Source organism: Podarcis gaigeae (assembly GCF_964106915.1).
Source record: "Podarcis gaigeae genome assembly, chromosome: 1".
Lineage (NCBI taxonomy): Eukaryota > Metazoa > Chordata > Lepidosauria > Squamata > Lacertidae > Podarcis > Podarcis gaigeae.
In genome coordinates, this window is record NC_139678.1 from 110,779,112 (window position 1) to 110,797,668 (window position 18,557).

The following is an 18,557-nucleotide window of genomic DNA, read 5'->3' on the forward strand; positions in this document are numbered from 1 at the left end:
TTCTTACATTCCCATCAACAAAACTATGAATAATTTGGAAATAATTATAAACATCTCAACAGGTTCCACATTAATAGGGGTGTTAGGCAAAGTTTGCTGAGATGTGTCAAGTAATGGTTATAAAACAGGCAAACTTGCAGTTAAAATGCATGAAACTGATTGCTATCAGGCAATCTATCAATGGGTTACAATATCAAGCAAATCTGAACCCGTGCGTCACCGTAACAAAAGAAAAAATGGGTAGTAACAATAGCTTTAGAAGATTGAAAGTTCTTAACATCCATGACAATTGTAGGGAGGAAGTTAAGAGATGGACGATCAATATCTCAACATTCTTCGCTTACCAATGCAGGTGCGGCTGTCATTGCTGCTGATTATGTATCCTGCAGGACAATAGCATGTTCCTCCAGAAGGGGAAGAGTGACAGCGGTACTGGCAGCTCCACGCCGCACAGCGAGATATGTCTGCCAAAAATAAAGTCATTTTGAATATCGCCCTTAAGACACAGTATGAGCAGCTTGGTTCTGCAGACTGAATCGTCAGGTATTTTGTCACACACACAAACACACACACAATATCTGTTTCAGCAAACAGAGAACAAATGGGGAACCTTAACCATAAGCCAATGTGTGCACAATGCAAAGACATCACTTGGGAAATGCAGTCATTTTGCACCATGAGCTCATCCAACAGCTATGTTCACAGGCCCTGTCAAACACATAACTACTAGTGTGCAATTCAAGCTTAGGAATCACAACCCAGTAGTTATGTGTTGGATGATTCCAGGTAAGCATTCATCTTAGGGGACTGCCACTGATCTCTGCAGAGAAATCATACTTAAAATTATTGAGCAAACGTTTATGTGGAAGAAGCATTGCAAAAAATCAGGAATGGTGTCCCAGACTTTGTGAATGCAAGTTAAACGAAGTCTTGCTCCCTTTTCTTCTTTCCAAAACTAGGTTCTCAGAGATGAACCATAGTTGCCTAGGTAGCAAGACTGACCCTTCCATACACTTTTGCATGTGCTATTTACTCACTGCAGTGTCTGCCTGCAGTTATGTTTGTTTCATCTTCTCTGCCTGGGCAGTCCGGAGTCCCATCGCAGACTTTGCCAATTGGAATACACTGTCCTGACAGAGGGCAGGCCCATTCACCAGGGTAGCATTCTCGATGCCCGCTCTCTAAGGAACAGAAGAGAGAATCATTACACAATATCAAATAGTATTTCAGGTTTGAAGAAGCATTTGTTATTTTGAGGGGTGGGGTTGTCATTAGCTATCTGAGCTGTAGTATAACTAGAAAAGCCTCCATCAGCCAATCTTTTACTTCTTTCTGCCTCATGGTACTTAAGAAAACAAACTTTTCTATTATTTCCAGAGACCAATTCACACATTACGCAGAAATGAACCTGGGTTTGCCAACAAGGCAATGGCTGCCTCCAATCACAGCTCCTTGATATGCCCACTTGTAAGATATTCCACATTTGCAAATAGTTATCACTCATAATCATACATTGTATATTGAAACACAAACTTAAAATGCTCTAAGTGCAAATCTAACAAATCAAATAGATGAAGTGGCTTCTGTTTCTTCAGGGGGGGAAACAGTATGGCAGAATACAGGCTGAATTCAAAAAAGACTGAGAATGTGTGTGTAATGGTGGAACTCTTACTGATTTCAGAAACATCTGTCAAGTTGAGCAAGGAATAAGTAACTGGGATGGCATATAGGGCCTCATGTCCTTCTGCTTTAGGACAGCCTATGGTCACACCATTTTGACAAATATGTCTTGGGTTCCACATACATATCTAACTAGGAATTAGACCTTTCTGGCATGTATTATGCGTTTTGTGGCAGATATTTTTTTTTAAGGATCTTGTCCTTTAAGTGTATATTATGATTTCATCACTTACCACATTGTCCCACTAACGCACCCTGAGTTTAAACAAAACCTCTGATATTACATCTTGAGTGCCAAAGTGCAGTTGAGGATTGATACATCATAGTCTAATGTTCTGGGCTGAACTTGGTAACAAAAGCTACATACTGCTTTAAAAATGGACATTGTAAAAGGGGGTGCAAAAATATGGCAAGTTATCTTCTACCTGCATTCGTACAAATCATCACCCAGAAGGGGCAGGAAAGTCACATTTCCAAATGTCACTACTTTTGAAGCCAGTTTATTTCATTGCTTACCGCATCCTATTTCATCTTCATTATCTTCACAGTCATCATCTCCATCACATATCCAGCTCTGATGAATACAGCGACCACTTGGGCAAGTGTAGAAATTCCCTTTACAAGTTGCATATGCTGAGGAAGAGAACAGCAAAATAATAATAATAAAGAATTCCCCATATGCCAAACTTTTCACACTACCTCCCTGGACTGTAGACATATGTACATGGGAATAAAACTTGCTGGAGCAAGCTCAGACCACCAAGGTTTGGTGCACAATGCTTCTGCCTTCTTAACTTCTTTCTTTTCTACCAAGCCTGCAAGCAGGAGCATGGACATCTGAACTGGATGAAAGCAGTAGAGCAGAGCAGAGCAGAGCAGAGCAGAGCAGACCAGGAGGGGACCCATAGCCACACATTACAAAGGCAGGAGAAAGACTGTCTTTAGGAAAGAAGCAGAGGTGCCTTCTATCCCAGCCCCCAAACAAATCTTCCTTCAAAGAATCTACCTCCAAGAGCACAGAGAGAAAAAAATCCCCAGTATTTCTAACCTACCGTAAAGCAACAAGGAGGAAGAATTTTTGTCTCATGTTACTGAGCTTAGCTATGTTGATAGAGATATGTCCCATCTAGGGATTTTAGTCACGGGGCATCAATCTTCAGTGTACATGCACACACACACCAGTTTGAAATGGTCCAGGTTTGAGTGAACCTGCTCCACTGCTGGTAAAACTCACAGGTACGCTGTCCAATATTCTAAATAGTACATTAATTAATCTCAGCCACTAGGTCAGGTATGGGGAAGGTGTGGTCCTCCAGATGCTGTTGAACTCAAATTCCCATCAGCCCCACTCAGCATGACCAATTATCAAGGATGATGGGAGTTGTGGTCCAACAGCAACTGACGAGCCACAAGTTCCCTATCTCTGAGCTGTAAAGTAGTGAAAGAAGCCCAAGTGAAAACTGACGTACTGCAAGAGTTTTCATCGCTCCTGTCTCCACAGTCATCATCGTGGTCACAAACAAAGGCTCGGGGGATACATTCTCCATTTCCACACTGAAACTGGGCATTGGAGCATCCACGAGCTGAAAAGAAGGAAAAACACATGAACGTGGTCTAGAAAGAAATGCCAGCATTTTGGTTATTATGATCAAGCACACCAGTGGAATCCTCCATGGTGTGCATACGTAGTACTTACTGCAGTTGGTTTCATCAGAGGCGTCTCTGCAGTCCACATTGCCATCACAGCGTTGGCTTGCATTAAAGCATGCTCCATTGGAACACGATAGCTGATCACACGTTGGGTACTCTGCAAGGGGAAAGATGCTTTACTCTAATGCATCAGAGGAAGCAGTTAGGCTGTACATCAGCAACGGTGGCAGATGGACTCCAGCTTCCATCAGCCTCAATCACCACGGCCTATGATCAGAGTTTGGGAGTTGTGGTCCATCATCATCTAAAGCAGGCATAGGCAACCTTCCTGCCTCCAGATGTACTGGACTACAATTCCCATCATCCCTGACCACTGGTCCTGTTAGCTAGGGATCATGGGAGTTGTAGGCCAAAACATCTGGGGGGCCAAAGGTCACCTATGCCTAATCTAAGGGCCATCTATTCCCCTCCCGGCTGTTCATTATGTCACTTAATTTTGTTTTCCTTGTTGCTTTGTGAGACATCCGTCTTCGTCCTTCTTTGCCACTGAGCTCTTGAATCATCCACCAGTTTTCCCAAGACTGTAAGAAATCTATGAAGTCCGCTTGGGCATTCTTTACTTCTTCCCCAGAACCAAACCAACCCAAGACATTTCACTGTCTATGACAGAGCAGCAAATGGCAACTGAGGCCAAGGTGTATGGTATCCAAGGCCAGTCAAGTTATTCTAACACTTAATGGCAGAAAATCACCCAAGCACTTCTCTTCCTCCCTGGCAGAAGATATAGAACAGCAATACATTAAATAACTAGTGCTTTGCTAACAAACAGCAAGATTTCACAATGCTCAAAATCAGCTGCCCGAGGCAGCAACCTCACTCTGCCTAATGGTAGGGCTGGCCCTACCCAGAACAATCCTAGGAAGAGTTTGGGGGAAAGTGCTGGTACACGCACTCACTCCTACTTCTCTCAGCACCACAAGGAAATGTGATTGACCAAATGGAAGATCTCACAGTGTAGGATCTGCTCTCACCAACAAGTTTAAAATTTCTTTAAATACAGTTCCCCATGTTCAGATGACTGAGGGAATTCAGATGTTGTCATTCACTTCTTATTTCTGGTTCAAGCTTTCCAAACAAAGGGTACCTGCAACTGCAGAGCTGCAGAACCTCTAGACCTATAACTACGATAGCATTGTTTCCCCTTAATCTTTGCCATAGTTCATTAACTATTACTATTTTAATTCATTTGAAGATTTTTATTTCAGATTTATTTTTAAAGCACAGTTTTTTGTTCCAACGTTTCCTATTGTGTTTCTAAATCATTGTCTAAATGAAGCAACAATAGTAAAACCTTATGAGCCCAGGGCAGGATAATCATCGGGGACAGCTGGTCATTAGGGGCTAATGGGATTAATCTTGACAATATTGTAACAGCTGCTAGCTGCTCCAGAGACAGTGGCACGGATATGTGGTGTTGTAGACAGTGCAGTTGAAATGCTTCATTAACACATTCTTTGGCCAATCTTCAACTTGGTGTAGCTGAGGGCTCCAGCTACTACAGCATGAAAACCACCGGGAATGCTCAACATGCCCCAAAAGTGGAAAATGCCATCAGTGATATTCCTTTGCCATTGATGATGCTTGGATTTGTGCCTGGTCCTAGAGACCATCTACAGCAGCAGCAGCAGCAGGAGGAACAAAACACCAACGATTTCAGCAGCATGTACCAGCACACTATGTGTCAGCCATAGTTAATTTGGGCATCAGTTGGCATTCTACTTCACATAGCAAAAATGTGTTTGCCCAACCACAGTTTCCCTACAGTTTAGCAGCACAGCGCAGAAGCAAAATAGTAAGTCATAGTTGGTGCATTAAGATGCTTGTCCATAAAAATGGCAAATTATAGGTGTCAAGAAATCAGGTTAGGGTTGGGTTGTATGGAGGCAGAATGTGTACTTTCCTGAGCTAGTAGGATGCATGTAAGGTAAGTCTGAACAGGACTGTAATAATAGCTTCTACAATCTTCAAAAGACCAGGCGTTTTAGAGTTTCAGAGCTTCAGCTGGGGTGGGGAATAGGGTTGAAGCTTGGTTACATTTTGTTAATAGGAAAGCATGAAAGAAATATGGGATTAAAAATGGCTCCTATAAAACTAAGGGAAACTTTAAGTGTAAGGCAATTAGACCCACACTTTCTATACTCTTCTGCATGGTTTCCTTCTACATTCTTCACAATGGTTTTATCTGAAATGTTCTTGAGAGAGAAGCCAGGATTCTAAATCAGAGCAATGCATTTATGTAAGTGGAGAAAACCATTATTTTTATGAAGCAAAAACACTAATTAAATGGACTGGAGCTGAAACACTGGTCTGATGTTTATCTTAGCCTTTGCATGGGTAGTTTTTTCTTGCTGTTAATCCCATTAGCAGTAAAATGGGCTGTGGCCTTCGATCTGCTTGTTCCATTTTACTTTGCCTGTAACTGCAGAGCATTGTGCATTTGACCAATCTCTTAAATATCATACCTCATTCAGAAACATTGTTTATCTCCTACACAGTTAAACCTACCTCCAGCAATGCCAATTGCCAAATAGAATAAAGGCTCTTCAAATTCTGCTGGAGAAACCAAATTCTGTATGTCTTCATTTTCAGAGTTGTTTCAACAGCAGCTCGTTGCCTTAAAGCTCTCCTCGTCTTTATTGGGGGACAGTATTTTCGTTCATGGGTCCCATTCTTTAATTCTGACTTTAAAGCACTGCTATTTATCTTCACTTCTATTGAACATTATAGTTGAACCTAGTCCACTGGCTTTTGCAAGAGAATTTTATACAGAAGCTAGTCACAGGCAGTCACATGCCTCATGACATTGGGGACATTTTTCTACAGGGATTTTGCAGAAGGGGTGTACGTTGCTCTATTAGTGAACCCTATTAAATGGCCCTGATGCATCAATAAATCTGTGCAGACAGATCTTTCCAGGGCTGAAGATCCTGCCACATGAAAGATTCTTTGAACGGAGTGCGGTAAAAGAGAGCTATGAGGGGCCCATATTGTTTGTGACTTTATCCACATTGTATGCCCTCCAAAACATTAACACACTTTTGCTATTCGCTGCCATTAGGTTTCCCATAATCAGCGCAATGCTCCTATCTTTAAGACCCCACACTAACAGGCACCTCCCTTCTGTTGATTAAGAAGGTTTGTCAACACCAACCCTTTAATTAGTCATAATGACTGTTGCTGAAAGATATGAAGCCTTCCCTCAGTCCAAGGCTGAGTCTACCACTCTGTAACAATCCCAGGATTTATTGGTCCAAGGATTACTAAACGGAGATCAGGCATTAACCCTGGGTCTCCCACACTGCTGTGCGAAACTAATCAACTTAAAGCAATGACAGGCCCACTTAACTGATTTGGCTGGGAGTGGGCTTTAAAATTAAACAGAGTACTTTTGAACTTTTACACTTTAATTTCCGTGCTTCACTGACAAAGTTTAGCAAAAACTACAGAATTCAATTAAATCCACTGACTGAAGCATAGCCAACCCGGTGCCCTTCATATGCTGCTGGACTACAAAGCCACTTCTGACGTCAGGAAGAGGTGGTGTTGCGGGCTTCACGCCACCAACACGCGCGTGGGGCTGGCTTGAACAGGGGAATCCTCGGGCAGCATCATCTTCCGAGCCAGCCAATCGGCTGGCTTGGGGGGGGGGCGTCCCTTGCCTCATTTAAGGCAGGCGCGGCCCCGGGATCTCCCTCTTTGGGTCCCTGCAGCTGGTAAGGTTTTCCCACTCGCCCACCCTTTAGGTTCCCTTTTGACCTTGCTATGGACCTCGGTTGGTCGCCGTTAAGGGGCCTGGTAGGAATTTTTTCCACTTGGCAAATTGGCACCGGCCATTTGGTTTTTTGTGTGCCTCGTAGCTAATCATCACAATTCACTTGGTTTTGGCGGTTAGGTATTGGTAGGGGTATTGTTATGCAGATCTGTTGGGGGGGAGGAGCGCCATCACCTCCCCCAAATATTGAAGGGTAGTCCGGTAAAGGATTCCGGGGCGTTGCCTCATCCAAAGCCTATGGAGGTCAGGGCGTAAAGCACGCCCCCGATAGGTGACCCTGGGGGAGTCCCTGGTTGATGTGCATCAGCAGGGTTCCCCCTGCTGGTGTTAACCCTTCCCGGTCTTCAAGCAAGCAGGCTGAAGCCGGACAGTCTGATAGGACCAATGCCTAAGCCAATACCGCTCTTTACCTGTAACCAATAAAGTTGTGGCCTAATTTCGCCCATTAACCTTAAATATCTGCGTCATGTGTCTTTATTTCTGCTGGTGGGAGGCGGGAACTCGCCACGCAACTCCCATCATACCTCACCATAGTCTATGCTGGCTGGGGCTGATGAGAATTGCAGTCCAAAACACCTGGAAGGAACCACAGTGGCCTAATTCTGCTGGATAAATGAACTGTCTCTAAGGCACGTTGATGAGAAATCTTTCTTAGAACTCACAGAAATGGTGAATGGAAATCATTATTGGAGAGTCATTATTGACCAGAGGGAAGAAAAACCTTTATCACAGGCCTATGAGAATATCAGGGTAGGAAGCAGAATGTGGTAAGGAAGGCAGTAGAGATTCTGCCCATTCATAAAGCATCTTTCAGAAGTTCCACAATTAATAGTTATGTTCCTATAGACTACCTTTGTCTACAGTTTTGGGAAACACACGAGTGATTTGTCCAAACTAACATCCTTAAGGTTCCACCTTTGGTCTAATGTACGTACGTAAATTGTTTCACAGAAATACGACACACAATATTGTTGTTGTTGTTTGTCATACCCACTCTGGTGGTTAACACTGTTGCGTAGGATAACACGGGGCCATAATGAACAATAGGCAATAAGGCATGGTACTCAGAGCCCATGTTTAATAAGCAAATGATGCAAGCAGATGTCCACGATTACATTGTAATCCCCATAAGCTCTCTGCTGCTCGTTTCTTTTTAGCCAACTCTTGTAATGACTAGCTGGGCTGACCCTCATTTGTCAATCAAAAGGGTGGAAATCATAGATGGTGTGGAAACAATGGGAAAGAAGTTAGTTTGGACACATCCACCCAAAGACTTAATCATTGAGAAAAGAAGAAACAAAAACATGCTTTCAAGTAATCAAGTTTTCCTCTACCAAAGGCATATTAAGAACTATTTTCTCCTATAAAGGCCACACTTGCCAAGATATGAAACTTCTTTCCAGCCCTAGTACTTGGCTCCTTAAACCACTGGCATACTCATAGTCTTTAGCGCCGCTGGCATACTCATAGTCTTTGAGGTTGTCTGTGGTTCTGTTACATGGGAAAATTCCAAGCTGGCTTCTCTTGGATGCCATTTATTCCAGTTTGTGTCTGAACCGCTTACCGTTTTGGAGACGTCATTGATTTTAGCGAATGAAAGGGATAAAAAGCTGTTGGCTCATCATAAACACGATCTTTCCTTGTGCAAGCCATTCAAATGTTTTTTGCCTCATAGATAAAGTTGCAGAATATTCCAATCCGGTAGGGAATTGGCTAAGGCAGCCTTACCCAGCCCTGGGTCTGCTGATGTTGTTGGGCTACCACTAACACCATCTCTGAGCTTTGGCTGAGGATGAGGGGGGTTGTAGTCCAACAACAGCTGGAGACCCAAGGTTTGAAAATGCTGAGCTAAGGGGATGAAAAGGGCTACTTTCTTTTTCAGCTTGCCCTCCCAAGTACTGAGGCCATGCTATATGTTCACAGTAGTTCTAAAAATATATATTAAATACCACTACAGATGAGTTTCAATATCTAGCTTCAGCTATTTTATGGATATCACTTGCTACAGATGCAGAACTCATGGCAAACTCCATCTTCTATGTATGAAGTACTATCACCAAACACTACAAAAGTGGGTATCAAAACAGGAATGGCAGGTTGATGTGGCTCACCACCTGACAACCACAGGTTCCAGCATCCTATGTTTACTTTGGCCTAGATTTTGTTACCGACTTCCGGAGAAAACTATATGTGGTTATGTCCTAGGCAGGTGGTGGGCACCTGTCTCACAATCTGTTTCATGGCAAAACTAATTCACTCTCAATTATCTGTCAGGTATGCCAGAAAAGCAAACTGAGAGTAGCTTAAAAGTACAATAAGCATCCCTTTGAAAAAGGCAGCCTCAGACCTGTGTTATAATTAGCCTTTTCTTACACAACAATATTATTCAACACGGACCCTTCAAGAAGGACTCTACACAGTGACAGCAGACACAGCAGGCTGGTTTTGCTCCTGAAACCCACAGTCTCTACTTTCTGGCTCCTATGCACCTAGTGCTTTAGCACTTCTACATGACTCCCAGTGCCTTCTCTCAATTTCTGTATCAAACTGGGAAAGAAGCATTTCGCTTTCTGTAGCCCAAATAAAAAGTACTTGATCTTCATTTGAATAATGGGGTTCTTTGAAATGTTTGCTTTACACCCAAAAAGTCCATAGCTTATGTCAAGGATGGGGAAACTGTGCCCCTCCAGAATATGTTGCTTGACTACAACTCCCATCATCCCTGACCCCTGGCCTTGCTGGTTGCAGTTGATGGGAGCTAGAGTTCAACACTATATGGTGGGCCCCACCTCTGGCTAATATGCAGGTGTCCCCAACTGTACCTTTCTGCATATACTTGTTTTTCCAAACCAAACTGCTTATGCTAACTTTGGGCTGTTATCTCTTTGTTTAGCATCAGAAAAGAAGAAGGGAGGGAGGGAGGGAGAGGGAGAGAGAGCTTCTTACAAACCATACCCCACAACATAGCAATAATTCGGGTAATAAGTCTTAAAACAATGTAGCTGTTATAAGAGCATCAACACTAATCCATGAAAGAATCTGCAATGAAATTTTGATAACAAGAAGCATATTGTGGCCATTTCTGTCCATCAACAAACCTCTTAATCTTACAAATTGATTAAAATGCCAGCGAGACAAGGGATGAAACCAAATCTAGTGCTAAAGATTGAAAAGTACTCACGGCAGCCTCTCTCGTCTGTTTCATCTGTGCAGTCTTTGACTCGATCGCACCTGTATTCTCCTGAGATACACTGTCCGTTTGTACATGTAAACTGCTGACTGGAGCATGTTCGCCCAGCTGTAAAACACAGTTTGCTTAGAAGTGCATCACTTATACAGAGAGAGAAAATATTACTTTTTCTGTTTGAAGCTGTTTCTTATCTCTCTCTGTATCCCTTTTTTTTACTTTATTCTATTTTCTACTATGTATTTTGTAAAATGGTTTGTCTGTCTGAGGTGGCAGAGGCAGTCTTCTTCTACGCTTGATATTGGGTGCCATTTTGGATCAAGATGGCAGACCAAGCCATTGCAAACAGCACAGATTTGGAAGGCTCTGAATATACTGTTGCCAAATCTGGTGTGACGGTTCCAAACTGCGCCAATCCGGATGACTCCGAAGATGCACTGTCGCCCAATTTCGTGTTATGCTTGCAAACTCGATTCCTTTATGAGGTGGTCCAAGGACTTATCAGTCACTTCTCTCCTCGGTTTTATCAGAAAAGATAAAACACCAGCTGGAGGAACACCTGCTGCCACCATGCCTACTGCAAAGGATGCCCTGCAAATACTTGAATTATGTGTCCTCGCTCTCAGAACAAAAACTGAACAGGAAAAAACAATGCTGTCACTATGGCTCTGTTGTATGCAGATGGATTCACTTTGAACATTTCAGAGCCTTAGAAGGGATTTGCAGTCATATTTCTCATGAACAAATCCAAACAAAGTGCAGTTGGCTGCGGCCATTACTTATCAACTATCACTGATAAAATCCTTCAGTCATAAAGGTAAAGGTAAAGGGACCCCTGACCGTTAGTCCAGTCGTAGACGACTCTGAGGTTGCGGCGCTCATCTTTACTGGCCGAGGGAGCCGGCATACAGCTTCCAGGTCATGTGGCCAGCATGACTAAGCTGCTTCTGGCGAACCAGAGCAGCGCGCGGAAACGCCGTTTACCTTCCTGCTGGAGCGATACCTATTTATCTACTTGCACTTCATGCTTGTGAATTGCTAGGTTGGCAGGAGCAGGGACGGAGCAATGGGAGCTCACCCCGTTGTGGGGATTCGAACCGCCAACCTTCTGATCAGCAAGCCCTAGGCTCTGTTGTTTAACCCACAACGCCACCTGTGTCCCCCTTCAGTCATAGGAACCCGCTAAACATCAGCCTGAAGGAGAAGAATGAACAACCCCTGTTCACTGTGGTGCAATGGCCAGGTGAGATAGATGCTGCTATAACAGTAGGTTTCCTGTATCAGAAGAAGGTTGGACTAGACTGTCTTTGAGGTCACTTTTAACACTTATGGTTCTGTGAGTGGATGGAAAGAGTAACACTGGGCTACCTTTTGTGAGTGTTCAAAGTGTGGCTTGCTCTCTAGTACAATAGTTGGGTGACCACACACAGCAAGCAACAAGTGCATCTTCCTGAAAATGACTCGAAAACAGAAGCAGGACTTTGCTTTACAGCCACTTCCCAAAGGTCTTGAGTTAATGTGTAGACGTGCAAAACTAAAGCAAGTGTCATGATTTAGTCCAGTGATGGCTTAGAAATGCCTGGATTTTGCCCTTTACTGATTCCTTAGTAGATGTGTAACTATTTGTGGCAGTAGCCCCTAGTCAAAGGGTGATGAGGACAAAGAACAAGGTGAGCTTGTCTTTCTCTTCTAGAGCATGCTAAAAATAATAATAATCTGAAAGTCTTATCCTTGGTCAATAGTCCAAATCTTGATCTGCAGCACAACTGGGGAAATTAGTTCCCAGAAACTGAGTATCTGAGCAGAATTTGGGTTGGCTTAGCAATACCCGTAAATAACATGAATACAGGGAAAATGTGAACACTGTCTGAACATAAACCCACAACAAGCCCTCCTGGACCCTAAACTTCAGGGCAAGTAATTGCACTTCTTTATCCATCCAAATGCATCCTAGCAACTCTTGTGAGATTAGTTGCTCTTCTTCCCATTTCACTACATTTTGGATTGAATTTATGATTGCACTGTTAAGGTCCCTAAAAACGAAGTCCAAAGGTTAGCTCCTTTCTACAAAAAGTCTTAAAGCAACTTACAAAGATAAAAACCCACAACCCACCCATCAACAAAGGCTTGAAAGGTCACTTAATGGGTAAAATAGGATGCCACCTTCTATCAGATTGGTCAACTAGTCCATCTAATTCACTATTGTCTACTCCAGTGTTTCCCAACCGGTGTTCCGCGGCACACTAGTGTGCCGCGAGACTTTGCCTGGTGTGCCGTGGGAGGGAGGCGGGCTCCATGTGCTTAGAGCAACAGGCTGCCGCCCCAAGCCTCGCGCGCCCGACGGGAGCTCCTGCCGGGTGCGCAAGGCTTGCAGACACTCGCCCGAAGCACGGGGCACCCTCCGGAGGGCTCCGCGTGCTTCGGGGAACAGGCTGCCGCCCCAAGCCTCGCGCGCCCAGCGGGAGCTCCTGCCGGGCGCGCAGGGTTGCAGACACTCGCCCGAAGCACAGGGAGCCCTCCGTAGGGCTCCCTGTGCTTCGGGCAACAGGCTGCCGCCCCAAGCCTTGCGCACCTGGCAGGAGCTCCTGCCGGGCGCGCAAGACTTGCAGACACTCGCCCGAAGCACGGGCAGCCCTCCGTAGGGCTCCCTGTGCTTCGGGCAACAGGCTGCCGCCCCAAGCCTTGCGCGCCTGGCAGGAGCTCCTGCCGGGCGCGCAAGACTTGCAGACACTCGCCCAAAGCACGGGCAGCCCTCCGTAGGGCTCCCTGTGCTTCGGGCAACAGGCTGCTGCCCCAAGCCTTGCGCGCCTGGCAGGAGCTCCTGCCGGGCGCGCAGGGTTGCAGACACTCGCCCGAAGCACGGGGAGCCCTCCGTAGGGCTCCCTGTGCTTCGGGCAACAGGCTGCCGCCCCAAGCCTTGCGCGCCTGGCAGGAGCTCCTGCCGGGCGCGCAGGGTTGCAAACACTCGCCCGAAGCACGGGGAGCCCTCCGTAGGGCTCCCTGTGCTTCGGGCAACAGGCTGCCGCCCCAAGCCTTGCCGCCTGGCAGGAGCTCCTGCCGGGCGCGCAGGGTTGCAGACACTCGCCGGAAGCACGGGGAGCCCTCCGTAGGGCTCCCTGTGCTTCGGGCAACAGGCTGCCGCCCCAAGCGGCATATAGTCAATATAGGCACAGAGTTAATTTTTTAAACATTTTCTAATGGTGGTGTGCCTCGAGATTTTTTTCATGAAACAAGTGTGCCTTTGCCCAAAAAAGGTTGGGAAACACTGGTCTACTCTGATTGGCAGGAGCTCTCCAAGGTTCAGACTGGAGTCTTTCCCAGCTGTACCTGGAGAAAACGGGGATTGAACCTGGAACCTTCCGTATACAAAACATTCATGCTGTACAACTGAGCTATAGGAGTTGCTGCTAGTTCATAACTTACGACATTGTTGACGTTCATCAGAGCCATCTTCACAGTCTTCTTCATCATCACATACCCATGGCAGAGGAATGCACTCTCCGTCGCTGTGGCACTGAAACTGATTTCCTTCACAGGTGGGATGTGCTAGTGAGGGTAAGCAAATAATGTTTGAAACCACCAGCTCGGATGTTAGGTAAATAAAGAGATTTAGCTACTAAAATGGCTTGAAGTCTTAACACTATGCTCTTGGTGCAAGTATGCTAGCTTTGTCATGTCATTTGGCTGGGCTAGACTGGAAGACACCTTTCCGATGTCACAGTAACGGAGACAAAAACTTTAATTTGCCTCTGGAAAAGTTCTCCGGTTTTATCCTCAGTTTATCTTATAAACCAGCGGTGATCTCTAATAAGGAAATAGAGCCACGCTGTCAATGTCAACATACGTAAGTCAAACAGGTGCATGAGGGAGCAGACATCATAGTCAACAGATGTGTGTCCCAGAGTCCTGGAATACCCAGTTCCAGAGAGTCCTACGAATACCAATTCCCTAAACATACCATGAAGGGATGGAAAGCAACTTCCTAGTCTTCTTAAACCTTAAATACCTCCACATTCACTATGCCTGTCTTATTCTGACTTTTAACTGACTTCATATTGCATCTCTTCTCAATTAACACTTCATGTTACCACCTAGCCCTCATTGCTGACAACGTTTCATAATCCAAGAGACATGGGAGACTGTAAGAGAAAGCCAAAGCAAAACAGACCCAGAAGGAGACATATATAACAGTCTTAATCACTCAGTTGATTCAACCAGTCAGCAGACCTCACAATAAGACCTAGACATCCATTATAAGATCAGATAACTCTACTGACTGGAGGGTAAACATGGTTACATTTATTTGGATAAAGTCTTAGCTCGAAACTTCTAAGTTCTGCTGATAAACAGAAGACTCACATCTCTGCATCTCAGATGAAGCTCTCTCTCCTCCCTCTCCCAACAACTCTGCCGTCCAATCCACAGCTATCTCTTACAAATGGGAGTTATGGCTATTCCATTACATAGCTTTTATCTGTCATCCCACTAGGGTTAAGGAAACAAGGGCTCCTTTTCCTCCCTCAGTACCCCCAGTCCTCTAAAATAAGAGAGAGAGAGAGAGAGAGAGAGAGAGAGAGAGAAGAAGAAGGAGGAGGAGGAGGAGGAGGAGGAGGAGGAGGAAGAGGAGGAGGAGGAGGATGCTCCCATGTGGGTGTTGACTTTTATATAGAAACACTTATCAACCAGTACTCTAACATGACAAATTCCATTTACTGTTTTACTCCTTGAATTAGTAGTCTTTCCCCCTTATCTCAGTCCAACTGGAGGCATGTCAGGCCACCAGCCTCAGTCCACAAGCTAAACAAAATCACTTAAATAAAATCTATAAAGCTGTATGATGACATCATGGGGCAATTGTAGAGTCCAACCAGCCACCAATCCAAATAAGGTTCTACATCTCCTTTTTCTATGCAGCTCCTCTACAAACATTGTGCTGAGGTCCTCCATAGTCTCCAGCCATTCAGTAAGCACTCTCTGCTTCCTTGCAATTCTCAGCATAATTGTAGAAGTGCGGCAATGCTCACTATGCCACATGCTGGAAGAAGGTGGAAAGTCTGAGAGGCTACAAGGGTAGGGGTGGTTAAAGTGCAGAACACAACAACAACAGTCTCTGGGCAGGAAAAAAAGCATTTAATTATTGTGGCTTAACAGCCGCTGGTAGATCTATCCTGCATTAATTCATCTTCTTTTTCTAAATCATCTAAGCTAGTGGCCATTACGCTAATAGCAACGGCTAGATTTTATTTTATTTTTTAGCACAGGGCATGGGTACACACATTTTGAATGAGCTTAATTTCACTTACGGCAACCAGCTTCATCGGAGTCATCCGAACAATCCCTTGCTCCATCACATCTCCAGTCGGCGGGGATACAGCGTCCATTTCCACAACGAAACTGTCCACTTTCACACCCTGAAAGCAAGCAATACAGCTTGTGTCCTTACTTTTGTATCAAACAGCAAGTACAGTGGTACCTCTGGTTGTGAACGGGATCCGTTCCAGAGGCCTGTCCACAACATGAAAAGAACGCAACCCGCAGCAGCGCGTCTGCGCACGCGTGGGTTACGATTCGCCGCTTCTGCGCATGCACACGATGTCATTTTGCACATCTGCGCATGCGTGAGCAGCGAAACCTGGAAGTAACCGCGGATGTAACATGAGGCATGACTGTAGACAATATGGCTATCTTCAAACACAGTCTTAGAGAATGCCCTGCCACACATAAAAAGGCTGAATTCTGCTTTTAGTAGTAGACCAATGTGATTTCACACAAGACAGCCACAAGTCAAACCATGTAAACACCAAATCAAAAGTTATCTACCTGCTCATATTTTTTTAATAATGACGCCCATTACTGCTGTGTTGAGAAGCCAAAAAGCACTGCAACAAAGCTAACATTTCAGCAAGCGTTGAACCCATTTGTCACAAATAATCCACATACTTCTATTTTAAAATATAGTGTAACATTCATGAGATGTGTTTGGACCATGCCTTTAGATCCTCTTGCAGAGAGATGAGATCTAGGAATCTATCTACCAGTGACGTTGGGAATAGTTTTCTATGGCTGGAGAGCCATTCCTTTGTCTGAACTCTGTCCATACAGATGGTTGTAAAGCTGCTATAGGAATGCACAGTCCAACATTGGTAATTTTTATCTATTCACATGCATTTATCCAGGTACAGAAGAAGCCTTCAACTAGTGTATTTCAAAATACCACTATTCCATTTATCTGTTATGAAAATATCATTATATGGTATAAAAACATGGAAAATCGTTCTATCCAGTGATGTGTAGAAAAAAATTCAAACAAATATTTTTCCATGGAAATCTTTCCATTTTTAGAAATGCATTGTTTCTTTTTAAAAAATCTATTAGTAACATAATGAAAGGAAATAAGATGTCAAATTTGGCAACTGGAATGGGCAGAATACTGGGGCAAATCTAAAAGATGTACAGTGGTACCTCCGGTTAAGTACTTAATTCGTTCCGGAGGTCCGTTCTTAACCTGAAACTGTTCTTAACCTGAAGCACCACTTTAGCTAATGGGGCCTCCAGGTGCCACTGCGCCGCGGGAGCACGATTTCTGTTCTCATCCTGAAACAAAGTTCTTAACCTGAGGTACTATTTCTGGGTTAGCGGAGTCTGTAACCTGAAGCATATGTAACCTGAAGCGTATGTAACCTGAAGCATATGTAACCCGAGGTACCACTGTAATTCGTTTTTTGAGAAGGGTTTTGTGTGCTGGATTATTGCTAAGGCAGCAGGAAAATACTTTAGTAATATCACAAGGTGGATAAGCAATGCTGTTGTAGGAGAGATTTGTTCTAAATTAACAAGGCAGTGAAAATGACAGGCAACTGGATAGATGTTCGCTATAAACATATTCAATCAAGTCGTGTTTCATGAAGTTTAAGAAAGGATGACAGTTCAAAGGGCAAAAAGCAGCAGCAAAAAAATAACCTCTCTCATCGTCTGTCGGACCAAACAAAATCTTGTCTCGTCTTATTAACCAAGTGTTAAAAAATTACTTATTTCCAATTACAACTCATCGGAAAGTAACTCATGAGAAACAGGCAATGCCAGTAAATCCTTGAACTCACAATGAGATAAACAGACAACAGATTATCTAAGCTCCGACAGAAAAACCAGGCATATCACCGCTCATAAACACAGCTAAGTGATGCACTCCTTTGGTGTATACCGTAGGCAAACGGCTTTACGTGAGGAATGTTCAAATCTGATTGTCTGGTAGTGACATCCTGATTTATAATGTATCCTACAAATGGTCAGATATTTCGCTTGGATAAATGGTGGTACCGGGTGGTACAGGAACATGTACACCCAAATACCTTCTAGACTAATGCATGATGGTGGTTGGTGGTGCAGGTCTGGGGTTGGTGGGGCAGGTCTCTTATCAAGTACCTTTAAAAGCACAACAACCTCCCTTGCAAAAAATGCCCCGAAGGAATGTATAAATGCATGCTGGAATCTCTGGCCCTTTGATTGAATTCTGCCCTGCAAATGAGAGAATCTTGGGGCTAGTTAAAAAAAACAAACAAACCTGAGCTGTTAACAAAGCAAGCAAGAAAGAAAATTACAAAGTAAATGGTGCGTACGTGAAACAAGCAAACGAAACACTGCATTTACTCATTTAATATAGCACAGGTATTGTGTATGCATTGCGATTTTAGGAAGCAAGCTGCCCTACAATATATGTGTCGCACAATTCCATTTAAGAATAACATTGCCGTTTTTTCAAAGTGAAAAGCAGCAGGATTAATTACTAAAGCTTAAGGGAATAATAGTAACCCTTACAGTCATTCTAACATTACCCAAAAATAAAAAATAAAAAACCCAGCCATTCATATCTACACACAGTTGGTGTTGTAGCAATGCCCGCTTGCACAATTCATCAGCAGACCTACTATAATTCACTTAATTATAGCATGAGTCTTTCCAAACGTAATCTTCTCTGCTGGCTTATTCCATGAATGCTGCAGCCTCAAACTATGATTGCACAAAAGCAAAACAGCCTGGCACATGGGTGATTTTATGCTTTCTATTCACTTAGTAGTCACCTACAAAAAAAAAAGTATTCTGTTAAACTGGAAAGGGTCCTTTGAGGTGAGAAATGAAGGCTAGTAATCAATAGTTTAAACATTTTTTGTCACAAATGGGCTTAAATACATGTTTCACCTGTGAACTAGT

At 44.0% G+C, this 18,557-nt stretch overlaps 1 protein-coding gene across 1 annotated transcript in view; it reads right to left on the reverse strand.

Moving 5' to 3' along the window:
- Nucleotides 1–18,557, reverse strand: part of LRP2 (LDL receptor related protein 2) — a 144,091-nt gene that overhangs the window by 98,192 nt on the left and 27,342 nt on the right. Inside the window, 8 exon segments of the mRNA XM_083702334.1 lie at nucleotides 345–464; nucleotides 1,038–1,181; nucleotides 2,197–2,313; nucleotides 3,150–3,263; nucleotides 3,377–3,487; nucleotides 10,344–10,460; nucleotides 13,773–13,895; nucleotides 15,653–15,760. Coding sequence (XP_083558460.1) covers nucleotides 345–464; nucleotides 1,038–1,181; nucleotides 2,197–2,313; nucleotides 3,150–3,263; nucleotides 3,377–3,487; nucleotides 10,344–10,460; nucleotides 13,773–13,895; nucleotides 15,653–15,760 — 954 coding nt within the window.